General features: G+C 49.1%; 1 protein-coding gene across 2 annotated transcripts in view; it reads left to right on the plus strand.

Moving 5' to 3' along the window:
* The window catches only part of JARID2 (jumonji and AT-rich interaction domain containing 2), a 233,881-nt gene that overhangs the window by 143,728 nt on the left and 70,357 nt on the right, over positions 1-19,796 (plus strand). For both annotated transcript variants that reach the window (XM_056132267.1, XM_056132268.1), the window contains one exon: positions 4,925-5,066. In XM_056132267.1, the coding sequence (XP_055988242.1) occupies positions 4,925-5,066 (142 nt within the window). The remainder of the gene's footprint in view (positions 1-4,924; positions 5,067-19,796) is intronic.

Raw genomic sequence — 19,796 nt, forward strand, 5'->3', positions numbered from 1 at the left:
ATCCTCCTTTCCCTTGGCAGCGTTATGAAGGAAAGGTGGGAGAAGGCGGCCCCCACTGAGTTTTTGTGTTGAGCCCGTGGGTTGTGTTCCATAGGCTGGGTTGTGTTTGTGTGCTAACATTGGGATATCATAACCGGTTTCCTGGAGTGACCATACTTCCCTAGGCTCTCTGGGAAACAGTGTCCCATATGAGTTTGGGTCTCGCTTTTCTTTTTGGTGGCAGTTGTCCAAATCTGGGGCCTGGACCAGCCAAATGCGACATCGGTGTCAGACTAGGTGATAGAGATAGGATGGACCAAGCACTCCGGGGTTGTTGCTTGGTGCTCCAATTTCGGGAGAATGGCCCTTTATATCTGCTGAGGACCCCCTCCTTCCCTCTTACCTGTCATTGCCCCTTCTGACACTCCACCCCTCCCCCTCTTAGAAGTTTGAATCCAGGGCCTCACACATGCATGGCCTGTGCTCTACCTAGCACAGAGCCAAATACCCAATTCCTCAGTTTATTCATCTCCCTCCTCCCCTCAACCTCTCAGGTAGCAGATGGGGGAGGGGGGTTGGTTCTCATTGGCAGCGTTTAGGGGCTATTCCTGGCTTTGTGCTTTGTGCTGCTTGGCGGACCCTGTCATACCAGGGATTGAAACAGGTTGACGAGCTGTGTCCCTTAGCCACTGTGCTATCTCTGTGACTCTCCACTCTTCTTACGAAAGGAACAGGGGTATAACCGCCACCAAAGACCTTGACGTGGCTCTTCTTAAACCCTCCGCTCTCCCACTCACTCATTAGCTGCTTCCTCACTCAGCAAATAGCTTACTGTCCCTTTGTGTCCCAAACATGCCCTAGTTCTTTCCCTGTCGTCTCAGTGCCTCGTGACTAGAACAAGCCCTTCTTCCAGCGGCTTCACCATCCATCCCCCTTTTGTGTGTGTGTGTGTGTGTGTGTGTGTGTGTGTGTGTGCTTTTTGGGTCACACCTGGAAATGCACAGGGGTTCCTCCTGGTTCTGCACTCAGGAATTACCCCTGGCGGTGCTCAGGGGACCATATGGGATGCTGGGAATTGAACCCGGGTTGGCTGTGCGCAAGGCAAACACCCTACCCACTGTGCTGTTGTGCAGCGTTTCACTAGGACTTAGGTGCTGCTCTGACCCGTAGGTATTTTCCCAGGCCCCGAGGGTGGTTGTTTCATGTATGAATGGATGAATCCAGGTCCTCTGTTTCTTTCCCTTCGCATTTTCTTTTTGATTTCTATTTATTTACATGCACTGATAACTTGAAATTACAAAACTGATGTTTAAGATACCTTTCTCCTTTCCCCTTCCTTCTTTCCTTCTTTCCTTCCTTCCTTCCTTCCTTCCTTCCTTCCTTCCTCCTTTCTCTCTCCTCTCCCTCTTTTTCCTTCTCTCCTCTGCTCTCCTCTGCTCTCCTTTTCTTTCTTTCTGTTTTGTTTTTTTTTTGGGCCATATCCAGTGCTCAGGAGTAACTCTTGGTTCTGTTCTCGGGAATTTCTCCTGGGGCCAGAGATAGTACAGCCCTGTACTCTTCTGACCCATGTTCAATCCCTGGCATCTCATGTGGTCCTCTTGAGTATTGCCAGGAGTAACCACCGAGCATCACCTGGTGTGGTCCAAAAAACAAAGAACAGGAGAAAGGAATCCCTGACTGGCTCAGGGGACTTATGGGATCCTGGGGATCAAACCTGGGTCAGCAGCACAGAAGGCAAGTGCCCTACCCGCAGAACTCTCTCTATCCAGTCCTTCTCTGTCAGTTTATATACGACTCTGTACCTCAGTTCTTTGGTTTTGTAGTTCCCATCTTCTTCCGGTGGGCCAGTTTATCCTCTCCTTTCCACAGCTGATGTATAGTGGACCCCTGGGCTGGCACCTGTGAGATTGTCTGTGAGGTCACTCTATTCTGTTCTGTTCTGTGCTCCTGGATTGTCCTTCGCTCTGGTGTTCTGCTCCCCCACCCCCACCCCCGCCCCACCACCAGCCACATCTCTAAAGCGCTCTAATTAGATCTGACCCATGGAGACATGATTTCAACCGCATAAGCAATTTTCAGTTTTCTCCAACTGCGTTAGACAAAACCCAAGAAGCAGGTGAGATTAACGTTTACCATATGTGCCGTGATAGAGTCGTCCGTCTGAAAGTGTTTCAAGAATCAATCGAAAGGAATAAAGCGTTCCTGTACAGATTGGGTTTTGAATTAATCTGACCTAAATCAGATTGAGAAATTCTTTATTCCACACTGGCCCATAGTTCCGAGCCCCGGCGGCCGTGTGACGTGACGGATGCCCGCGGTCGCCCTGCCTGGCTGGGCCCCCTCGCAGGGCGCCCTCCTGCAGCTGAGTCTCCTTTGGGAAATGGTGTGTGTGTTTCACTTCAGTCTTACGGCCATGGCTACAGACTTCCCAGGGATGCAGGTTTAAGGGACTCCCAGAGCTTAGATCGACTGCGATGTCTTCAATTTCTAGCCTCAGGTTATGACTCAGACTTGGAAATGTTGGGAAGACTGACACCCGGAGACCCACCTGCAAAAAATGGGCCACCTCCTGGGGCTTTGCCGAGGAATCCTAGGTTCTTTCAAAAAATCTCACCAACTATCCAGAGCCTGATCCAGTATCGGGATCGTGTTCCAGGCGGTTCATGAATGGCTCTTCGTTGGCTCAGTGGAGAGGGGATTCAAGAAAGACAGTGCTCGCGCATCAGGCGCAGAGGCGGAAAGAGCTCATTTCAGGAGCAGAAAGCAGCGGTCCAGAGGGCTGCAGCCCAGCTTGAGGCTGTGAGCTCAGGCCCTGGCACTGTGTCACTCTCTTCACACGACCACAGCAGGGTACGGGCTCGGAGACGCACCCCACACAACCAGGGAAACCCTGAACCACTTTCAACTTGAATATCAAAACACTGACACTGTAGTTTGGGTGCCGGCACTTCTGCGAGGCCCGTGAGTGGCTTGGCAGCGATTAAGGGCTCCCCAGTCCCCCGGAGCTTGCCCCGCCTGCTCAGGGATCACTCTTGACCCCGTGCCCGGGAGTGATCCCCTAGGTCATCTGGAGTGACTCCATGCAACTCAAGGGATTTGCAGGAGGTTGGCCAGAGTAGCCTCCCGCAAGGCTGACCTCTCCGTCTCCCACTCTGAAGACCAGACTTTCCTCTGGCTGACCCCAGAGTGCTGCTTCGCCTGTCAGTAGCTTCCTGTTTCCCTGGGAGCACTAAGGCAGACTCTTCCCCATGACAGCTCTCCAGTTGGGTTGGTAAAGGCCGATCCTGGGGCCCTAAAACTCCAGGGAAGCGCTACCCCCCCCCCCCATTGGCCCTAAAACTCCCTGGAAGCACTACCGTCCCTTTCCCCCCCCCCCCCACCCCACCCCCACCCTGCCTCCACACACACAGTAGGTTCTGATGACCTTGAGCCTTAAAGTCCAGGAAGTCACGAATCTCCCTTTCTAATTGCAGCCTGGCGGCCCGACCATGATGCCTTTTCTGGGGTGCCAGGTGCTGCTTCCTGCCCTGGAGGATCTTAATATTTCTAGAGTGAACATTTGCAGGCCAACTTAGATGTCATTCCTTCTGACCCTATCCCCACCACCACCTGACCCCTCGATGGTGTTGGCTTACTTTGTTTTTGTTTGTTTAATTAAAAAAATTTTCTTTTTTTTTTTAATGAATCACCATGAGATGCAGTTATAGACTTACGAACTTTGATGATTATGTTCCAGTCAAACAGTGTTCAAGTACCCATCCCTCTACCAGTTCCCATTCTCCACCACCAATGTCCCCAGTATCCCTCCCCGCAACCCCACCCCTTCCCACCCCCTGCCTCTGTGGCAGGCACATTCCCTCTGACTCTCTGTCCTTTTGGGTGTTGTGGCTTGCAATACAGATACTAAGCGGCCATCATGTTTGTTCCATAGTCTACCTTCAGCACGTATCTACCTTCCTGAGCGATCCCTCCAAGCATCATTTACTTAGTGCTCCTTTCTTCATCCCAGCTGCCTTTTCCCCCAGCGTATGGTATTGGCTTCCAAGCCATGGGGCAATCCTCCTGACCCTTGTTTCTTCTGTCCTTAGGCGTTAGTTTCCTATTATGTTATACTTTATATTCCACCAATGAGTACAGTCATTCTATGTCTGTCCCTTTCTTTCTGACTCATTTCACTTAGCATGATACTCTCCATGTTGATCCAGTTATATGCAGATTTCATGATATCATTTTTTTTCTAAGAGCTGCATAGTATTCCATTGTGCTGATATACCAAAGTTTCTTTAACCAGTCATCTGTTCTCTGGCACTCGGGTTTTTCTCAGATTCTGGCTATTGTAAATTGTGGTGCATAAACATTCAAGTGCAGATGTCTTCTTCTTTTTTTTTTTTTTGCTTTTTGGGTCACACTTGGCATTACACAGGGATTACTCATGGCTCTGCACTCAGGAATTACTCCTGGGGGGACCACATGGGGTGCTGGAAATCGAACCTGGGTCGGCCAGGTGCAAGGCAAACACCCTACCCTCTGTGCTATTGCTCCAGCTCCGCAGATGTCATTTCTACTGTGCTTTTTTTCATCTCTGGGATATATTCCCAGAAGTGGTATTGCTGGGCAAATGGGAGCTCGATTTCTAGTTTTTTAGAAAACGTCCACATTGTTTTCCAAAAAGGCTGGACAACTTGGCATTCCCAGCAGCAGTGAAGGAGAGTCCTTTTCTCCCCGAATCTGCACCAGGTGTTGCCTTACTTTGATAAAAGTCACTGCAGGGCTTTCTGCTGGGATTTCTTGCTGCTGAGGGCCCTGAAGAGAGAGACCCGTGTGAGCGGATTCTTGCCTTGGCGGATGTGGCTGGCTGCGGCCACTGTTGTCCAGGGGTGACTGAGGTAACAGACTGCTTCTGGATGTCATGTGTCTAAGTGTTTGTCCCTTTTCTTACCTGTAGGGCTCCTTGGTAATGGCCAGTCTAAGGGATTAGGACCAGCATCAGAACAGTCAGAGAATGAGAAGGACGATGCATCCCAAGTGTCCTCTACTAGCAACGATGTTAGTTCTTCAGATTTTGAAGAAGGGCCGTCGAGGAAAAGGTCAGTACCCACGGCTGGACAATAACTAACTGGTGCCTCAATCTGGGAACTTCAAGCTGGCCACCAGCTTTGGCCAACCCAGGAGCCAAAATTTGGACCCTCTTCTCCAAGTTCCTGAATTTCAGAATTCTGAATTTTTTTTCTTTTTTCTTTCTTTTCTTCTTCTTCTTCTTTTTTTTATTTTTAAATTATCTGTCCTGGTTTCTAAATATTGACCCCTTAACTAGAGTTTTTAACAAAATTGAATAAAAATAATTACTATGGGGCAAATAAAACTTTCCTGCCATAGGAATTGGCCAGAGAATTCCCAGCTTGTAACTATTGGCTTTACTCTTCATTTTAATTGATTTTTTTTAAACCAGTAGTGCTCTTGAGTCTATTATATAGGTCTTCAGCCATCTCTCAAGAGTGAAACTTACAAAAATTTGAAGAACGAAATGTGTTGTTTTAAAATTTGTTTTCCCTTATCGGCAAAGCACGGTCTACTGGGTTTTTTAGCATAGTTGATGTGTGTAGAATCTGTTCTGAAATGTCTAATTTAACAGCAGTTCTTTTGAATATGAATTTCTAAGTAAACTTAAGATAGTTTGATAAGAAAGTTGGCTGTGGTAATAGTTTTAGTAGTGGTTGTAGGCTTATGGTCAAATAGTGAAAGTGTTGTCATATAATACTGTGTTTGGGTGTTTAAAAAAAAATCCTTTGTTTTTTCGCTTATATCTTGTGTTTTGTGCTTGGGGGACCCCCCACCCTAACTTTGCCCTTTAGCTTTAATATTTCCTTTTGTCTCTTTTCCATTCTCATATTCGATGTTCTCCTAGGTTGACTAGAGTACTGTTTTTTTTTTTTGTTTGTTTCTTTGTTTTTCCCCCTTCTTAGAATCTGTATGAGAGGTTGGGGAAAGGAAAGGAAATTTCTCTGATCTGGTTTTGTACATTCTTTCTACAGAATTGTCCTTCCATTGAAGGAACCGGTCTAGCTAGGGGCGAACTGAATGACTGATGGTAAATTAAGAGGCAAAGGTTAGCCACGTGTTGATAAGAGAAAATCCTCTTGAGTGTTTTGGCCCTGAACATTGAGCTCTAAGGCTCCAAGCCCGTTCATCAGGCAATGCCACCATGTACATTTCTACAGTCTGGATTACCTTGAGGCCAGATTTTCTCAGAACTATGAGGAGGAGTCCTTCGGTTTGCCAGTCCAGATGTGTGTGACACTCCCATGCGTGTGGCTGGCATCATCTCTTGTCTCTGCCTTGGGAGTGAGTCCGTGCCCACCTTTGAGCTCCATTGCAGCCCACCGTCCCCGCCAGTGAGATCCAGCCCATGTTGGGGGCCTGGGGGCTGTAGGTACCATCTCGGGTGGGAGTGCAAACCAGTCCCGTAACGCCTGTGTGCTGTGATAGTGGGAAGAGAAAGTTCGGGGTTTAATTAAAGGAGACCCCCTCCTAGCCTGCCAGGTTACCTGGTTGTTTTGAGTTAGGGGCTCTTGGCATCATTTATTTTTTGGGGCTCTGATCACATTCTGCCCGTGAGGCATGATCACACGTTGGTTAGTAGGGGCACATTGTCCATTTCTGGGATCGTCCGGTGGAGGGGGTTCAGGGCCAGCCTGTGAAGGATGAGGATTATGTCAGGGCTTTTGTATCCTACAAAACGGGCAGCAAGGGCAGTAGGTGTTTTTGGGTTGTTGAAGGTTGTAGGGAGCCAGGATGAAATAGCATCGAAGACTTTCTGGTTCTTAGGAGTTTGTTTCGGTCCCTTGTTAATACTCAGTTTAAATAATTTGGTCTTAACCTTTCTTTGATCTGGGATCGGAATTCTAGTCATTGTACTTTGGATTACAAGAGAACGCGCTCTGCTGCTAAATTGTACCCTGACTAACCACCCGAGAAAGCGTTATTTGGCAGGTAGAGCACCATGTGGTTGACCCCGGATTGGTTCCCAGCACCCTATACGGTCCCCTAAGCCCACAGCAGTGATTCCTGAGCACAGAGCTAGGAGTTAAATCCTGAGCACTGCTGGGTTTGACCCAAAAACAGAAAAAATAAATTATTAGTTATTTTTACTGCACAATTTGTAGTTGTTACAAACACTTGTTTGAAGCATTAGGCAGAAGATGGTTGATGAGATGAACTACTTTTTACCTTGTTTAAGGTTTGTAAGCCTCGTATACATGAGAAGAACATGTTTTATTATTGACCATCTGCATTCTCTGTGGGTATTTTGATTTTATATCAGGAAATAGTAACACCTACGATTCTAGGATCTTGGTTTCTTTATTTCTTTATTTCCTTTGGAAAAGGACGTTCATTTTCTTCTCCTCTCTTTCCTCTCCTCTCTCCTTCCCCTTTATCTCCTGCTCTTTCTCTCTCCTGCCTGTGTCAAATGCTATGAATTGCTTGATAATCTTTTGTATATTCTTTCTGGTGCATATTTTCAGGATTCTAGTTAGTGTTTCTTTGGCTTTGCTGAAGGGAGGAAAGGGAATTTATGTGCTCAGCTTGCATAAGAAAAGTTAAAACCTGTGGCGAAGACCCCCATTCAGTTTTCCTTTAGGCCTTGTCTTGTAAATTGAAATGATTCTAATTTCTGATGATGCTTATAGCATATTTTTAAAAGTCTTTACATGTCCCATGTCTTTACAAAGGGCTTTATTTATGCAGGAAGGCCCTCACGCTGTGTTTGATCCTGTATATTAGCTACTGTGTTTTTACTTGAAGATGGCTTTTTGTCCCAAAAAGCAGCAGAATCCAGAATTCTATTGTTGAGGCAAAATTCCCCAACAGTATGTTGAGGCAAAAACTGGTTCAACCTAACCACTGAACGGTTAGCACATAAAATCTTTCTAAAAAAACAAAACAAAACTGTGAACTTGTCTAAAGGCTCTTCTTTGGTCTGAGGAAGAGGGCAGTCCCATCTTTGAATTGCTGTGGGTGGTGGGTGTTTTTTTCTTTGCTCATTGTGTTGGAAGAGTAGTTTTTTGTTGTTGTTGTTGTTTTTGTTATTGTTTGTTTTAATGCCTCTAGTATTTTCAGTGTTTTTGTTTTGTTTGGGCCACGCTTGGTGATGTTCATGGGTTACTCGCAGCCTTGACCTTTGGAATTATTTCTGGTGGTGCTCAAAGGTCCAGATGGGATGCTGGAGATAGAATTCGGGTCAGCTGTATGCAAGACAAAACACCTTACCCGCTGTACTCTCTCTCCAACCCCTATTGTCAGTGTTTAGAATAAAAACGATCAACAGACACTTCGTTCCAAATTTGAGGATGCCCGATGCTTACCTTCTTACTCCAGCCATCTTACATTGTCTTTCCCATTACACTTAGTTGTGGCAACATTATGCTTATTTTAAAGAAATAACTGAGTATTTTCAGAAACCAGCATGAATAGATTTTTGCCAGTGGGGGTGTACTAAGAAACTCTGGAATGAATGATGGTCATGGGAAGCGGGATTCTCTGTTTGTTGGAAAAGAATGGCTTTGTACAATGAGGTCGGTGATGGGATAATTGGACATAAGTTAGTGGAAGATCCAGAAGGGGCTATCTGAATAAATGGCTCAAATAAAAGATTACTTATTTGGTCTTGAGTGGATTTGGCGAATATGTAAGGGGGGGAAGACAGTTTCTAGGAACGTTACGGGACAGCTTGTTTGTGCCTTAGTGATATGACTGTGGGTGGCTCACCGTCTCCTGGGGAAGGGGGTCGGCAGGCTCTGAAACACTGTTGGACCCCGCTTCCCTGCTCTGGGACAGGGCCGTGGCCGAAGTGACCACTGCAAGCACTTACACTGGAGACTTGTCCATATATTGTGTTTGTAACCCCATCCTTCCTCCTCATGACCTTCATCTCTGGGCCTGTGGAAATTGTGGGTGTGGCCCCCTTTGGGAGCTCTTGGGTCATGGGAAGGGCCCCCAGGGTGGGGAGTATCATTGGCTTGGTACTTGTTTGCCTGGAGCAGGCATGAGAGAGGTGAATGCCGGATGGTGAACAGATTTCTTCTTGGCCTTTTCCAAGTTAGTTGCGGCTGGACTTGTGGCCCGGCAGACCCGGTGGTGCCGGCCCAGCACAGCTCGGGGCTCTGTGGGGTGCCAGGGGCTGCCTCTGTGCCACGCACTCGGCAGGTGTCTGCCTCCTAGCTCTCGGCCACATCTCCCACACTCTCACATTTCCATGTCGACATGCCTTTACTGGACGACTGTCGCAGATTTTGATGTTGTTTGAGGCTTGAGTGTTTTACCAAGTAAAGACTGGTATCAGTTATAATATTACTTGTCATCCCGTTGCTCATCGATTTGCTCGAGCGGATGCCAGTAACGTCTCCATTCGTCCCTGTCGCGTGCTAGTGTAGCCCAGTGGCAGCTGCTCACTCCAGGAACATGAAGAGCCTCAAACCATTCATTCAGGGTCTTGACGAAGAAGTCCAACCATCTCGTAGGTGGGCGGCCAGGCATTCTTTTGACGTCCTGTGGAATCCAGTCAGTAACAGCTCTAGTCTACCGGTTGTCTCAATCGCATTACGTGTCCAACCCATCTGATTTTTGACGCCTTGGCAAATGAGACAGCGTCCCTGATTCTTGATCGTTGATGGAGGTCGGAACTCCGGATTTCTTCTCACATTTGAGTCAAACGTGATATTCCAAGCATAGCTCTTTCGATTCCATTTTGGGATACCCGAATAGCGTTCTCATCCTGTTTTTGTAGGGCCCAGGTCTCTGAGGCGTATGTTAGTGCAGAAAGAACAGTGGAGTCGAAAAGATATGCCTGGAGCCAGAGGTTCTTCATCCTCTAGCTATTTATTTCTTTGACGCTCTTGAAGGTGTTTCACACGGTTCTCTTCCTCCTGTGCAGTTCAGGTGCCAGGTCGTTTGTCATGTTGAGTTCTTGACCTAGGTACACATAACTGCTACATTCAGAGATGTTCATTCCATTGAGAGCAAATGGAATGTCAGGAACTAGTCTGTTTCTCATGAACATTGTTTTGGTGAGATTCAGCTGCAGTCTGACCTTTCCACACTCAACGGTTGAAGTTGGCCAGCATTTGTGCCACGTGGCTGATGTTTGGTGTTATTAGAACGATATCATCAGCAAAGCAGAGGTGTTGTAGTTGCTGACCGTCTATCTTCCCTCCCACTCCTTCCCATTCCAGTCATCACATGATGTTTTTAGGGTAGCACTGAAGAGTTTTGGTGAGATGGTATCACCCTGTCAACCCCTTCTCTTTATGTTGATGATCACTTCCTTATAGAATGGTGAGATCCTGTATTACGGTGAGTCCGTAATACAGCTCACGGAGCATCCTGATGTACTTAGTTTGAACACCCTGTTTGGCTAGGGCTTCGATGACTGCTTCAGTCTCAACAGAATCAAAGGCCTTCTTTAAATCAATTAACATTAGACAGAGCGGCATCTTAAACTCTTGAGAAACCTCAGTGAGCTTGGCCACCATGTGGATATGGTCGATTGTGCTCAATCCTTTTTGGAACCTGGCTTGGTCGCATGGTTGTCCTTTGTCTAGTGTTCTGCCGATCCTATTCAGGATGACTCGAGTGAATAACTTGCAGATGATGGATAAAAGGCAGATTGGGTGATAGTTGCCGATCTGCTGGGACAGAATGAATTTTTTCCCCCTTTTTGGGTCACACCAGGTGATGCTCAGGGATTACTCCTGGCTCTGCAGTACGGAATTACTCTTGGTGGTGCTTCGGGGACCATATGGGATACCAGGGTTTGAACCCAGGTTGGCTGCATGCAAGGCAAACATCCTACTATCACTCTGCCCCCTAGACGAAATTTTTCATATATTTTAAAATAAATTTTACCTTAATTAACTGATGAATTTTTTGTGTGCGTGTGTGTATGGGGGCGGGGGTAAGGGTGAGTCACACCTGGCAGTGCTCAGGGCTTACTCCTCCTCCTGCACTCAGGGATTACTCTGGGCCATGTGCAGGGGACTGCATGGGACATTAGGGATCGATCCCTATTCCGTACATATGAGCAAGAATCCTACCACTATACTATATTTCTGGCCCCATCTTCATTAAAAGTTTTTAAAATTAAAAGTTTAGAATCACTTCGTTCCCAGAAAATTAACCATTTTTGGGTGGTGGGGTGGGGTTTGGCTACATTCATTGGTGCTCAGGGCTTACACTTGACTCTGCGCTCACTCCTGGCAGGCTTGGGGATCGCATCTGGTGCTGGTACCAAAAGAACCTGAGTTGGCCACATGCAAGGGATGCCTGGCCTGCTGAAATATCGCTACTTCCCCTCACCTTCATTGTTAATGGGTAGTTTTGCTGAGTATAGAATTCTAGGCCTCACAAGGCCACTGTCACCTATTCTCCTTTCTGTAGTTCACCAGTAAGGAGTTCAAAATATTTCTTTATACTTTCTCTTCGTTGTCTTTGATGAATTCAGAGTCCCTAGAAGTTAGATTTTAGGGTGTCTAGAAATTAAATTTATTAATCTCACTGTTTATTTTAGTTTTCACTCTAGCACAGTGGTAGGGCGTTTGCCTTGCACGCGGCCAACATGACCGACCCGAGTTCGATTCCTCCGCCCCTCTCGGAGAGCCCAGCAAGCTACCGAGAGTATCTTGCCCGTACGGCAGAGCCTGGCAAGCTCCCCGTGACGTATTCGATATGCCAGACACAGTAACAACAAAGTCTCCAATGGAGATGTTACTGGGCCCGCTCGAGCAAATCGATGAACAACAGGAGGACAGTGACAGTGACAGTGACAGTGACTCTACCATTTGGACAGAGTACTTGATAATCAAGTGTAGTGGCATTCTCCCCCCCCCCCCCCCCCTTTTTGGTCTATTCTATTGTTTTTTTCACTTCCGGGGTTATTTGGGATTGATTGATAAGGTAAAGGTAAAGGTAAAGGCCCTCCCGTTGATCGTCGATTTGCTCGAGCGAGCCCAGTAACGTCTCCATTGGAGACTTTGTTGTTACTGTGTCTGGCATATCGAATACGTCACGGGGAGCTTGCCAGGCTCTGCCGTGCGGGCGAGATACTCTCGGTAGCTTGCCGGGCTCTCCGAGAGGGGTGGAGGAATCGAACTCGGGTCGGCCATGTTGGCCGCTTGTAAGGCGAACGCCCTACCGCTGTGCTATCGCTCCAGCCGGCCCTCCTAAATATTAGGGTCATATTTATGCAATTTTTCTTGTCTGATTTCTTGTTGGGTGTCAGGTGTGGTAAATTTTGTTGGTTTCTCTGTACAGGTTTTGTTTTGGTTTTGGTTTTGATTTTTGGGCCATACCCAGTGGTGCTCAGGGCTTGCTCCTGGCAGGATGCACACCCTGAGCCATTGCTTGCAAGGCAAGTACCCTACCTGCTGTACTATCAAGCTGTGTCTGTTCTCAAATACTGTTTTCAGGGGTCATTAGATTATTTGGAGATGGTTTGATCCTTTGGGACCTTGACCTTTTTTTTGGTGGGGGGGGTAGCTTTTTGTGTCACACCCAGTGATGCTCAGGGCTTACTTCTGGCTCTGCACTCAGAAATGACTCCTGGTGGTACTCGGGGGACCATATGGGATCCTGGGGATCGAACCAAGGTTGGCTGAGTGCAAGGCAAATGCCCTCTCCATTGTGCTATTGCTCTGGCCCCTGGGACCTGGACTTTAAGCTTTAATAGATATTTTTGTTGGTAGGGTCAGAACGTTATTTGGTGAAGGCTTCTAGTTTTCCTAACCCATGAGACTTCGGCAAGTCCCAGAGTGCTTAGCTAAATTTTATTCCAGTTTTCCTTTATGAAATCATATTGAGAATCACGTTGTTGAACTATTTGGGCTTGTAGGTAACATGTCCTATTCTTGGGTTCTGTGGAATCTGGGAACTGGAATCCTTTCTTGGGCTTGATCTTGGGGTGCTTTCCAGAAACTTGGCAAGGACCCTCTGCAAATTTCAGGCAGAGCAAATTTCTTTATGACTTTCTTCCCAAACTGCTAGCTCCCTGTCACCTCAGCTCACCCAGAAAGCTGCGTCAGGGTTCATTTGTTCTGTCCTTTTTTGTTTGGTTCGTGGTACAGTATCCATTGCCTTGTGTGGAGTTTCGGTTCTTTCAGGTCAGGATTAAACCCTGTCCCTGTTTCTCTGAAGCAGAAGTTCCAGTTTTATTTTTAAATGTTGATTGAGCCAGAGAAGACAAAGGAAACGCACCCCCAGGAAATGTAGCTACCTTGTTTGTACTTGGTTAGTCACAGCCCTAACCTTTCCATTGAGTATTGTTATGCAATTCACAGCTTTCTTTTTAAATGAGTAAGGGAGCTCTGATACAGTGACAAAGAAAACTTCAGAACAATAAAGCAAGTTGACCTATAAATAGAACATCTCTCTGCACCAGAGTGCATGTGACTCAGGAATCCCTCAGACTTGCTGAGGCTCTGCCGCCCTGGGTGAATCCAAAACATTGTGCTGATAAATCTGACCAGTATCTTCCAACACAGTGGCAAGGTTGTAATTTTTCTCTTTAACTGTGGAATCCACAGAGGTCCCAAGTACACAGCCACTGACACCACGTTCAGGACCCGGGCCTCTCTGGGCTCTGTATGCCTGGCCTTCCTCGGGCCACCCTCATCCTCCCGAGGGGAAGAGGGTAGGTGGGCTTAGAGCTGGGCCTTGGCTGGATCACATGCCCTGTGTCCGGCAGCTCATTCCATCCAGTACATCTCTGCTGATGTTTGTCTTTCTCCTTGACTGATATCAGTTTGTGGGTTTTGTCTGTTTGTTTTCTTCATTGTAGATCAGGGAATAGGAAAGAGGAAAACTTTGAGCTGGACCAGAAACACAGAAACACTTTCTTCTGAAGTCCCCTGTGGAGGCCTCTACAAGTGGTGAGGGGTCTTTGAGGAGAGGAGCTTCAGAAGGCACCACTTTTTGTTTCCCCCACCTCTCCCTGAGAGAGCCGGGAAGGCTCCGTGGTTTTAGTGGAGGTGTTCTTAGGGAATGTGCCTTGACTTCACTTGCCTCCATCGTCTGATGCGGTGAAAAGGTGAATGACACTGCATCCCTTCTGGAGTCTGCCAAGGGGCCCACTTCACCCTGCCTCCTCTGGATTCTCTCTGCTCTTTGTGGATTGAGCATTGTTGCCGCTTCAGAGCAGGCGTCCCATATTTCAGCTCAGCAGAATGCTGAGGGCCCTTCCCGACAGCATCTGTGCCTGGTCAGACCCTGGCAGAAGCCCAGGAGTGCTGCTGGCTCTCGCTGGCACTCTTGGCCCATGTGGCCGTTGCCTGCAGCACGGTACCCGGGACAGACCTCTTGCAGAACTCCAGCTTTTCACCTCTTCCTTCCCCTGTCAGCCACTACCCCAGGGCTGCTGAGGAGGAGGTGGGGCGCCTCGAACCCGGCCCAGTGTCTGTGGCAGGAAGGTGACACCACCGCCCCCTGGCTGCTTTGCTCACACATGCATTCGGCTTGTGGGATTCCCCAGTTCTAACTCCTTGCCAGGTCATTATCGGCACAGTCGGCCGTGGGGGCTCTGCCCCTGGGTTTGTGACTTTGGTTCCGGGGAAGCAGCGCCTCCTTTCTTGCTGTGATGCTTCCTGTCTGAGTCCGACCCTCTTGTCCCTCCTCCACTTTTTAGCCCCACTTAGCTCTGCACCGGGACAGGTCCCAAGGCCCACGGATTGGCCCCGTTGACCTTCCATCTTCGTTTCAGGCGGAGGTCCGGGTGCTTTTCCAGAGGGCTGTGGGTTGGGGGTGCAGGATCTGATGACTACAGGAAGCAAGTGCACAGGGATACAAGTTCGGGGGTGCAGTTCAGCATCAGACAGACAGACCAGGTGGAGCTGCCTGCAGTGACTTGCTCTGACTGCTGACCGGGGCCAGGGGACCATCTTCCTGTCCCATGTTAGCTAAAGGGCACAGTAGGACATGCACATTTCTTCTGGAATATTCTCTTCCCACATTCTTCTAGCTGAAGCAAAGACAAGTTGTTAGCCCGGCAGGATCCATTGGCCATGAGGTGCTGCGGTGGCTTTTATCTCTGTCACTCAGCTTTCCTCTGTTCCCGGCTGTCAGTTGTCCTCCCTAGGCCCCTGTGGGCAGGGCATGGGCCCTCAGCTTTGGGGGTCATTATTCCACAAATCGGATCTGGGGTTCACTTTATGGTGCTGCTGTGTTTTTTTCAGCTTCCTTGTGGGGGGGGGCAGGTGGGATCTCTTTGTGTCTTAAAGATGCACTTGTGTCCTTTGGGAACTTTCTTTTTGGGGGTTGGGTCACACCTGGCAATGCACTGGGGTTACTCCTGGCTCTGCACTCAGGAGTTACTCCTGGCGGTGCTCGGGGGACCATATGGGATGCTGGGAATCCAACCCGGGTTGGCTGTGTGTAAGGCATATGTCCCTGTCCGCTGTGCTATTGCTCCAGCCCCTTCTTTGGGGACTTTCTGCTCCTCCCCTCTCCTTTCCTTGTGACGCACAGTTCCTTTCTTTTTCCTAGGTGTGTGATCAGATTCTGTGGCTTAGCTGTCCCAGGCCTGGCCCTGACTATAGTTCTTTTCTGGTACCAGGAAACCCCAGTCTCAGGAGAGCCTGGGCTGCAGATCCCCTCCTCGCTTCAGGAGAACGTGCCCTCTGCATGCCCTCCCTTTCTGAGCTCTCAGTGCATGCCAGCAAGGAGCCTAATGCCCCGAGCAGGCTATCAGAATTAGGTGGTCGGAGATGATTGATCTTCCTAGCACCATAGCAACGACTCTTTTGAGTGGAGATAGGATCCTAGAACATTCTAGAACCTTCTAGAATCATTTCTATTCCGGGGAAGACAGCACGCCATAAGAGAAGGTTTCCCAGGGTCACCGCTGCCAACACCTGTATTAAGGCCGTTTAGGAGATTAGTTCCTTTCCCCACACTTCCTCCCCTGGGCTGTGCCATCGCCCGGTCATACACGGGCTCGCACTGCTGACACTTTTGCCTTGCTGTGGTGCCAGGCATCACACTGGCCACATAGTGCAGGAGGTGCCCTGGGTTGAATGCACGCGTGAGGCAGGCCCGCGCCCACCCAACCGTCTCCCCAGGCCCTAGTTCAGATCACTTTGGGGTGCCCACCACTCTGGATTCTTCAGGCAGTTAGCCTATTTCACTCTCACAGTGAGCTGTTCCGAATTTGGTCTCCATCACTGTGTTTCACTGCAAGATCTTCGCCACATAACCACCCCACCCTATTTTTTCAACAGTGCCAACACAATTGGAAAAAACTTTATGCACGGTCACACCCAGTTCTCTCCCCCTCAATCCCCAGATCTGCATAAATCTGCATAAAATCTGCAATGGGGTTGTTTTTTTTTGTGAAATACAGTATTTTTGCTATTTTTAAAATATTTTATTTTAGATTTATTAATTTTTTTATTGAATCAGCATGAGATAGTTCCAGACCTTTCCCAGTTGAGTTTGCCATATAATGATCGAACACCGATCCCTCCACCAGTGTACATTTTCGCTACCAATGTCCCCAGTATCAGTATTTTTGTTATTTTATAGATGAGAAAATTGAGGCAGCAGAGATTGTACTTCTTGCCTAAGCATGAAAGCTCTCCCCGTGTTTTAGTCTTAGGGCACAGTGAATGGTAGAGAGTGAAGATCCCCCGAGGGGAGAGATGCAAGCGTTGTGTTCTCAGAATATTTCCAGGGCGCTGCGGATCCTGGGGGTTGGGAGAGAGACGCCAACGTCCGTCCTTGGAGAAAGGAGATCCCCACGTGTACTGGTCTGTCCACCAAAGCTGATGTTGTTTGTGGGCTCTGGGACGAATTTAAAAAGATGAACCATTTGCCTTGGCCCTGGCTTCGTGCTTGGGGTTCATGTTCATTCCAAAAACGAGAAACAGAAGCCAGTCACAGCAGGATAGTGAGGGGAGTATCCTCTGAGACTGTCCCCTCGGTGGGACGCAGGGGCAAGTGACTGGGGTGTTAGGGTCGGCAAGCATCTCGAGCGAGGTGACAAGTATGTTTAAGGTTTCCTTCTGGGAGGGGAAGGAAGTGAGCATGAAGCGGGTAAGGACAGCTCTTGGTGGGCCCCAGATGCCATGGAGAGCCCTTCCGGCACCTCCTGACAGAGCGATTGGAACCGGCTGCCGCTGCCTTGGCCACAATCCTGTGGAGAGACGGGCCCGGCAGGCGCCTGGAGTTAACCGTTAACCTGGTTGCTGGATGTTGTGGAACGCCCGCTAACAGCCTGATTGCATGTGGACTGGGGGCTGTTGGCCTCTGCTGGGGAACGCTGGCCGACGGCTGAGCCTTCCCACACGAGGGGCTTCTTTGTGCTTTCACGGTTCTGGAAACCTTGTGTGCGTCAGGGCTTTGTCTGACTGACCTCACGAGCTGGCAGGAGGCTGGATGTGTTGACAAACTGTGTGGGCTTGCGACAGGCCAGTTAGCAGATGGACGGGCCGTGATCACTGAGTTGCAGTCCGGGTTTCTGGCCGGCAGGGTCTCTGAATTGTTTCCTCAGAGCTCATGCAAGTTACCTGTTGTACCAACCAGGTGCTCCCCACCCCACCTTCCTCACCCCTTCCTGGGCGTAGTACTGACCAGTGACAAGGCCTTAGGGAGGCTGAGCAGGGGTGGGGGGGCTCTGTAGGTTTCCCCTAGGCAGACTCAAGAAAACACAGTGTTGGAATTACACAAGAGGGGGCTGGAGCGATAGTACAGAGGTAGAGTGTTTGCCTTGCATGCAGACCACCCATGTGGTCTTGAGTGCAGAATTAAGAATTAAATAAATTAAGAGGAATTAAGCCCTGAGCACCACTGTGTGTGGTAAAAATTGGGGGGGGGAGTATTAAAAACGTTTTTTGGGGTTTTTTTTTTTTTTTGGCTTTTTGTGTCACACCTGGCGATGCACAGGGGTTACTCCTGGTTCTGCACTCAGGAGTTACTCCTGGCAGTGCCCAGGGGACCATATAGGATGCTGGGAATCGAACCTGGGTCAGCCACGTGCAAGGAAAAGACCCTGCCCGCTGTACTCTCGCTTCAGCCCCTGGCTTCTGGTCTGAGCTCAAACTCACTGTTTGTTGCTTCCCTTCCTCTCTCTTGAGGGTGAACATCGTTGTGGAATTTCTGTCTCATGAAGTTGAGATTCGGCTCTCTGGCTAGTTAATTGGGAAGAGGGTAGTAGAGGAACACTGTGTAGAACTCATCGGGCAGGGAGGGGCAGGTTTTCCTTGCAACTTTTTCTGCTGGGACGGTTTCCTTTTGACATTTGTTCCTGTTACTCTCTTCCTTGAACTGTATCAAACTTTCATGAGTGATGTTGGACTCCTGACAAGTTATTCTCCCTGTGACAGGTTGGGGTGCTGTGCAGGGGTCCGTTGTAGTACCTGTCTGATGGGCAGAGAGGGCATTTGACTGGAATGACCATGAGCAGGGGCTGAGGACGGATGCCGATCTTCTTGGCGGTGGGCTCTCTGCCCCCATGCCTTGTGCCAGGTTCCTGGTGAGCTCACACACTCCTACCACTTTTGTAGGTTTAAAGAAAACGGTTGGAACTTCAGTCACAGCGCCTTCTTCTTCTTCTTTTTTTTTTTAAACTGCTGTGGCCATGTCCTTGTCCTGTTCCATCAGAGGCCTGATTGCAGGGAGAGAGTGTTCGCCTCCCATGCAAATTATGACCTAGCCAGCATGCTTTGTGGTTGCCACGGCAACCGGGTACCAGCTTCTTCCCTGGCTCCTATGTCACAGCGCTCCCCAGTCTTTTCCACCGGGCGGATCACTGTCACCCAAGGGACCCGCGGAATCATGTCCCCATCTCTTCCGCTGGCTCGGACTCTCCTGGGAACGTGTCCTCAGGACCGAGGTGCTCTAATGAAATGGAGTGTGAGCAGGCAGACTTAAGTGGCAGCCGCCTCATGTGGAAGGTTCTCGGGGGTGCGTTTGGTGAGGGTGTGGAGTCGCCTGGTTCGGGGAAAGGGGAGTGTCAGCCATCAGTGTCACGGTGGTTCACGTGTGCGGGGGCTGTGAGCCGGGGCTTTCTGTGCAGAATGTTCCCAGTGTCAGCGCTGAGCTGTGCGCATTGTGGGATGGGGATGGAGCGTTCCCACAGCGACGCCTGCGCTTCCGCTTCCCTCCTGGCCTCTTAGGATGAGGTGGGGGCGGGGCTGGTCAGAATGGTTCTCAGATACTGGCCAGAGCAGGGAGCCTAGTTCAGACAGAAACTTGGGTTTACTTTCTGCTGTTAAGATTGAAGAGGAGGGACCTGAGGAATATTTCAGCGGGTAGGGCACTGCACACAGCCGACCCGGGTTCTATCCGCAGTATCCCATATGGTCCCTCAAGCACCGCCAGGAATAATTCATGCGTGCAGAGTCAGGAGTAACCCCCGAGTATCACTGGGTGTGACCCCAAAAGCCAAAAAAAGGAGAAGATTGAAGAGGAAGCAGCCAGAGCAAGGGTACAGTGGTAGGGCCTTTGCTTTGCGTGTAGTGGACCCGGGTTCGATCCCCAGCATGCCATATCACACTGCCAGGAGTGATGCCTGAGTGCAGAGCACCAGGAGTAACCTCTGAGCGTCACTGAGTGTGGCCCCAAAACAAAAAACAAGGAAATATTTTCTCTTTCTGTTAGGTTCAGTTGTTTTCTTTTGCTTAGCCCTCCTGGGTCTGGTGCCTTGTTAGTGGGGTGCACTAGCTTGAATCCCACCTGCTGGAGGGTGCTTGTGTCCACACTTCCAGTGCTCAGTTTGCTGCTGTGTGCTTGGAGGAGTGGACGGATGACCGTTGCTCTCTGCCGTCCTCACCTGA

The sequence above is a fragment of the Sorex fumeus genome, unplaced genomic scaffold (assembly GCF_029834395.1).
Source record: "Sorex fumeus unplaced genomic scaffold, SorFum_2.1 ptg000094l, whole genome shotgun sequence".
In the NCBI taxonomy this organism is placed as follows: Eukaryota; Metazoa; Chordata; class Mammalia; order Eulipotyphla; family Soricidae; genus Sorex; species Sorex fumeus.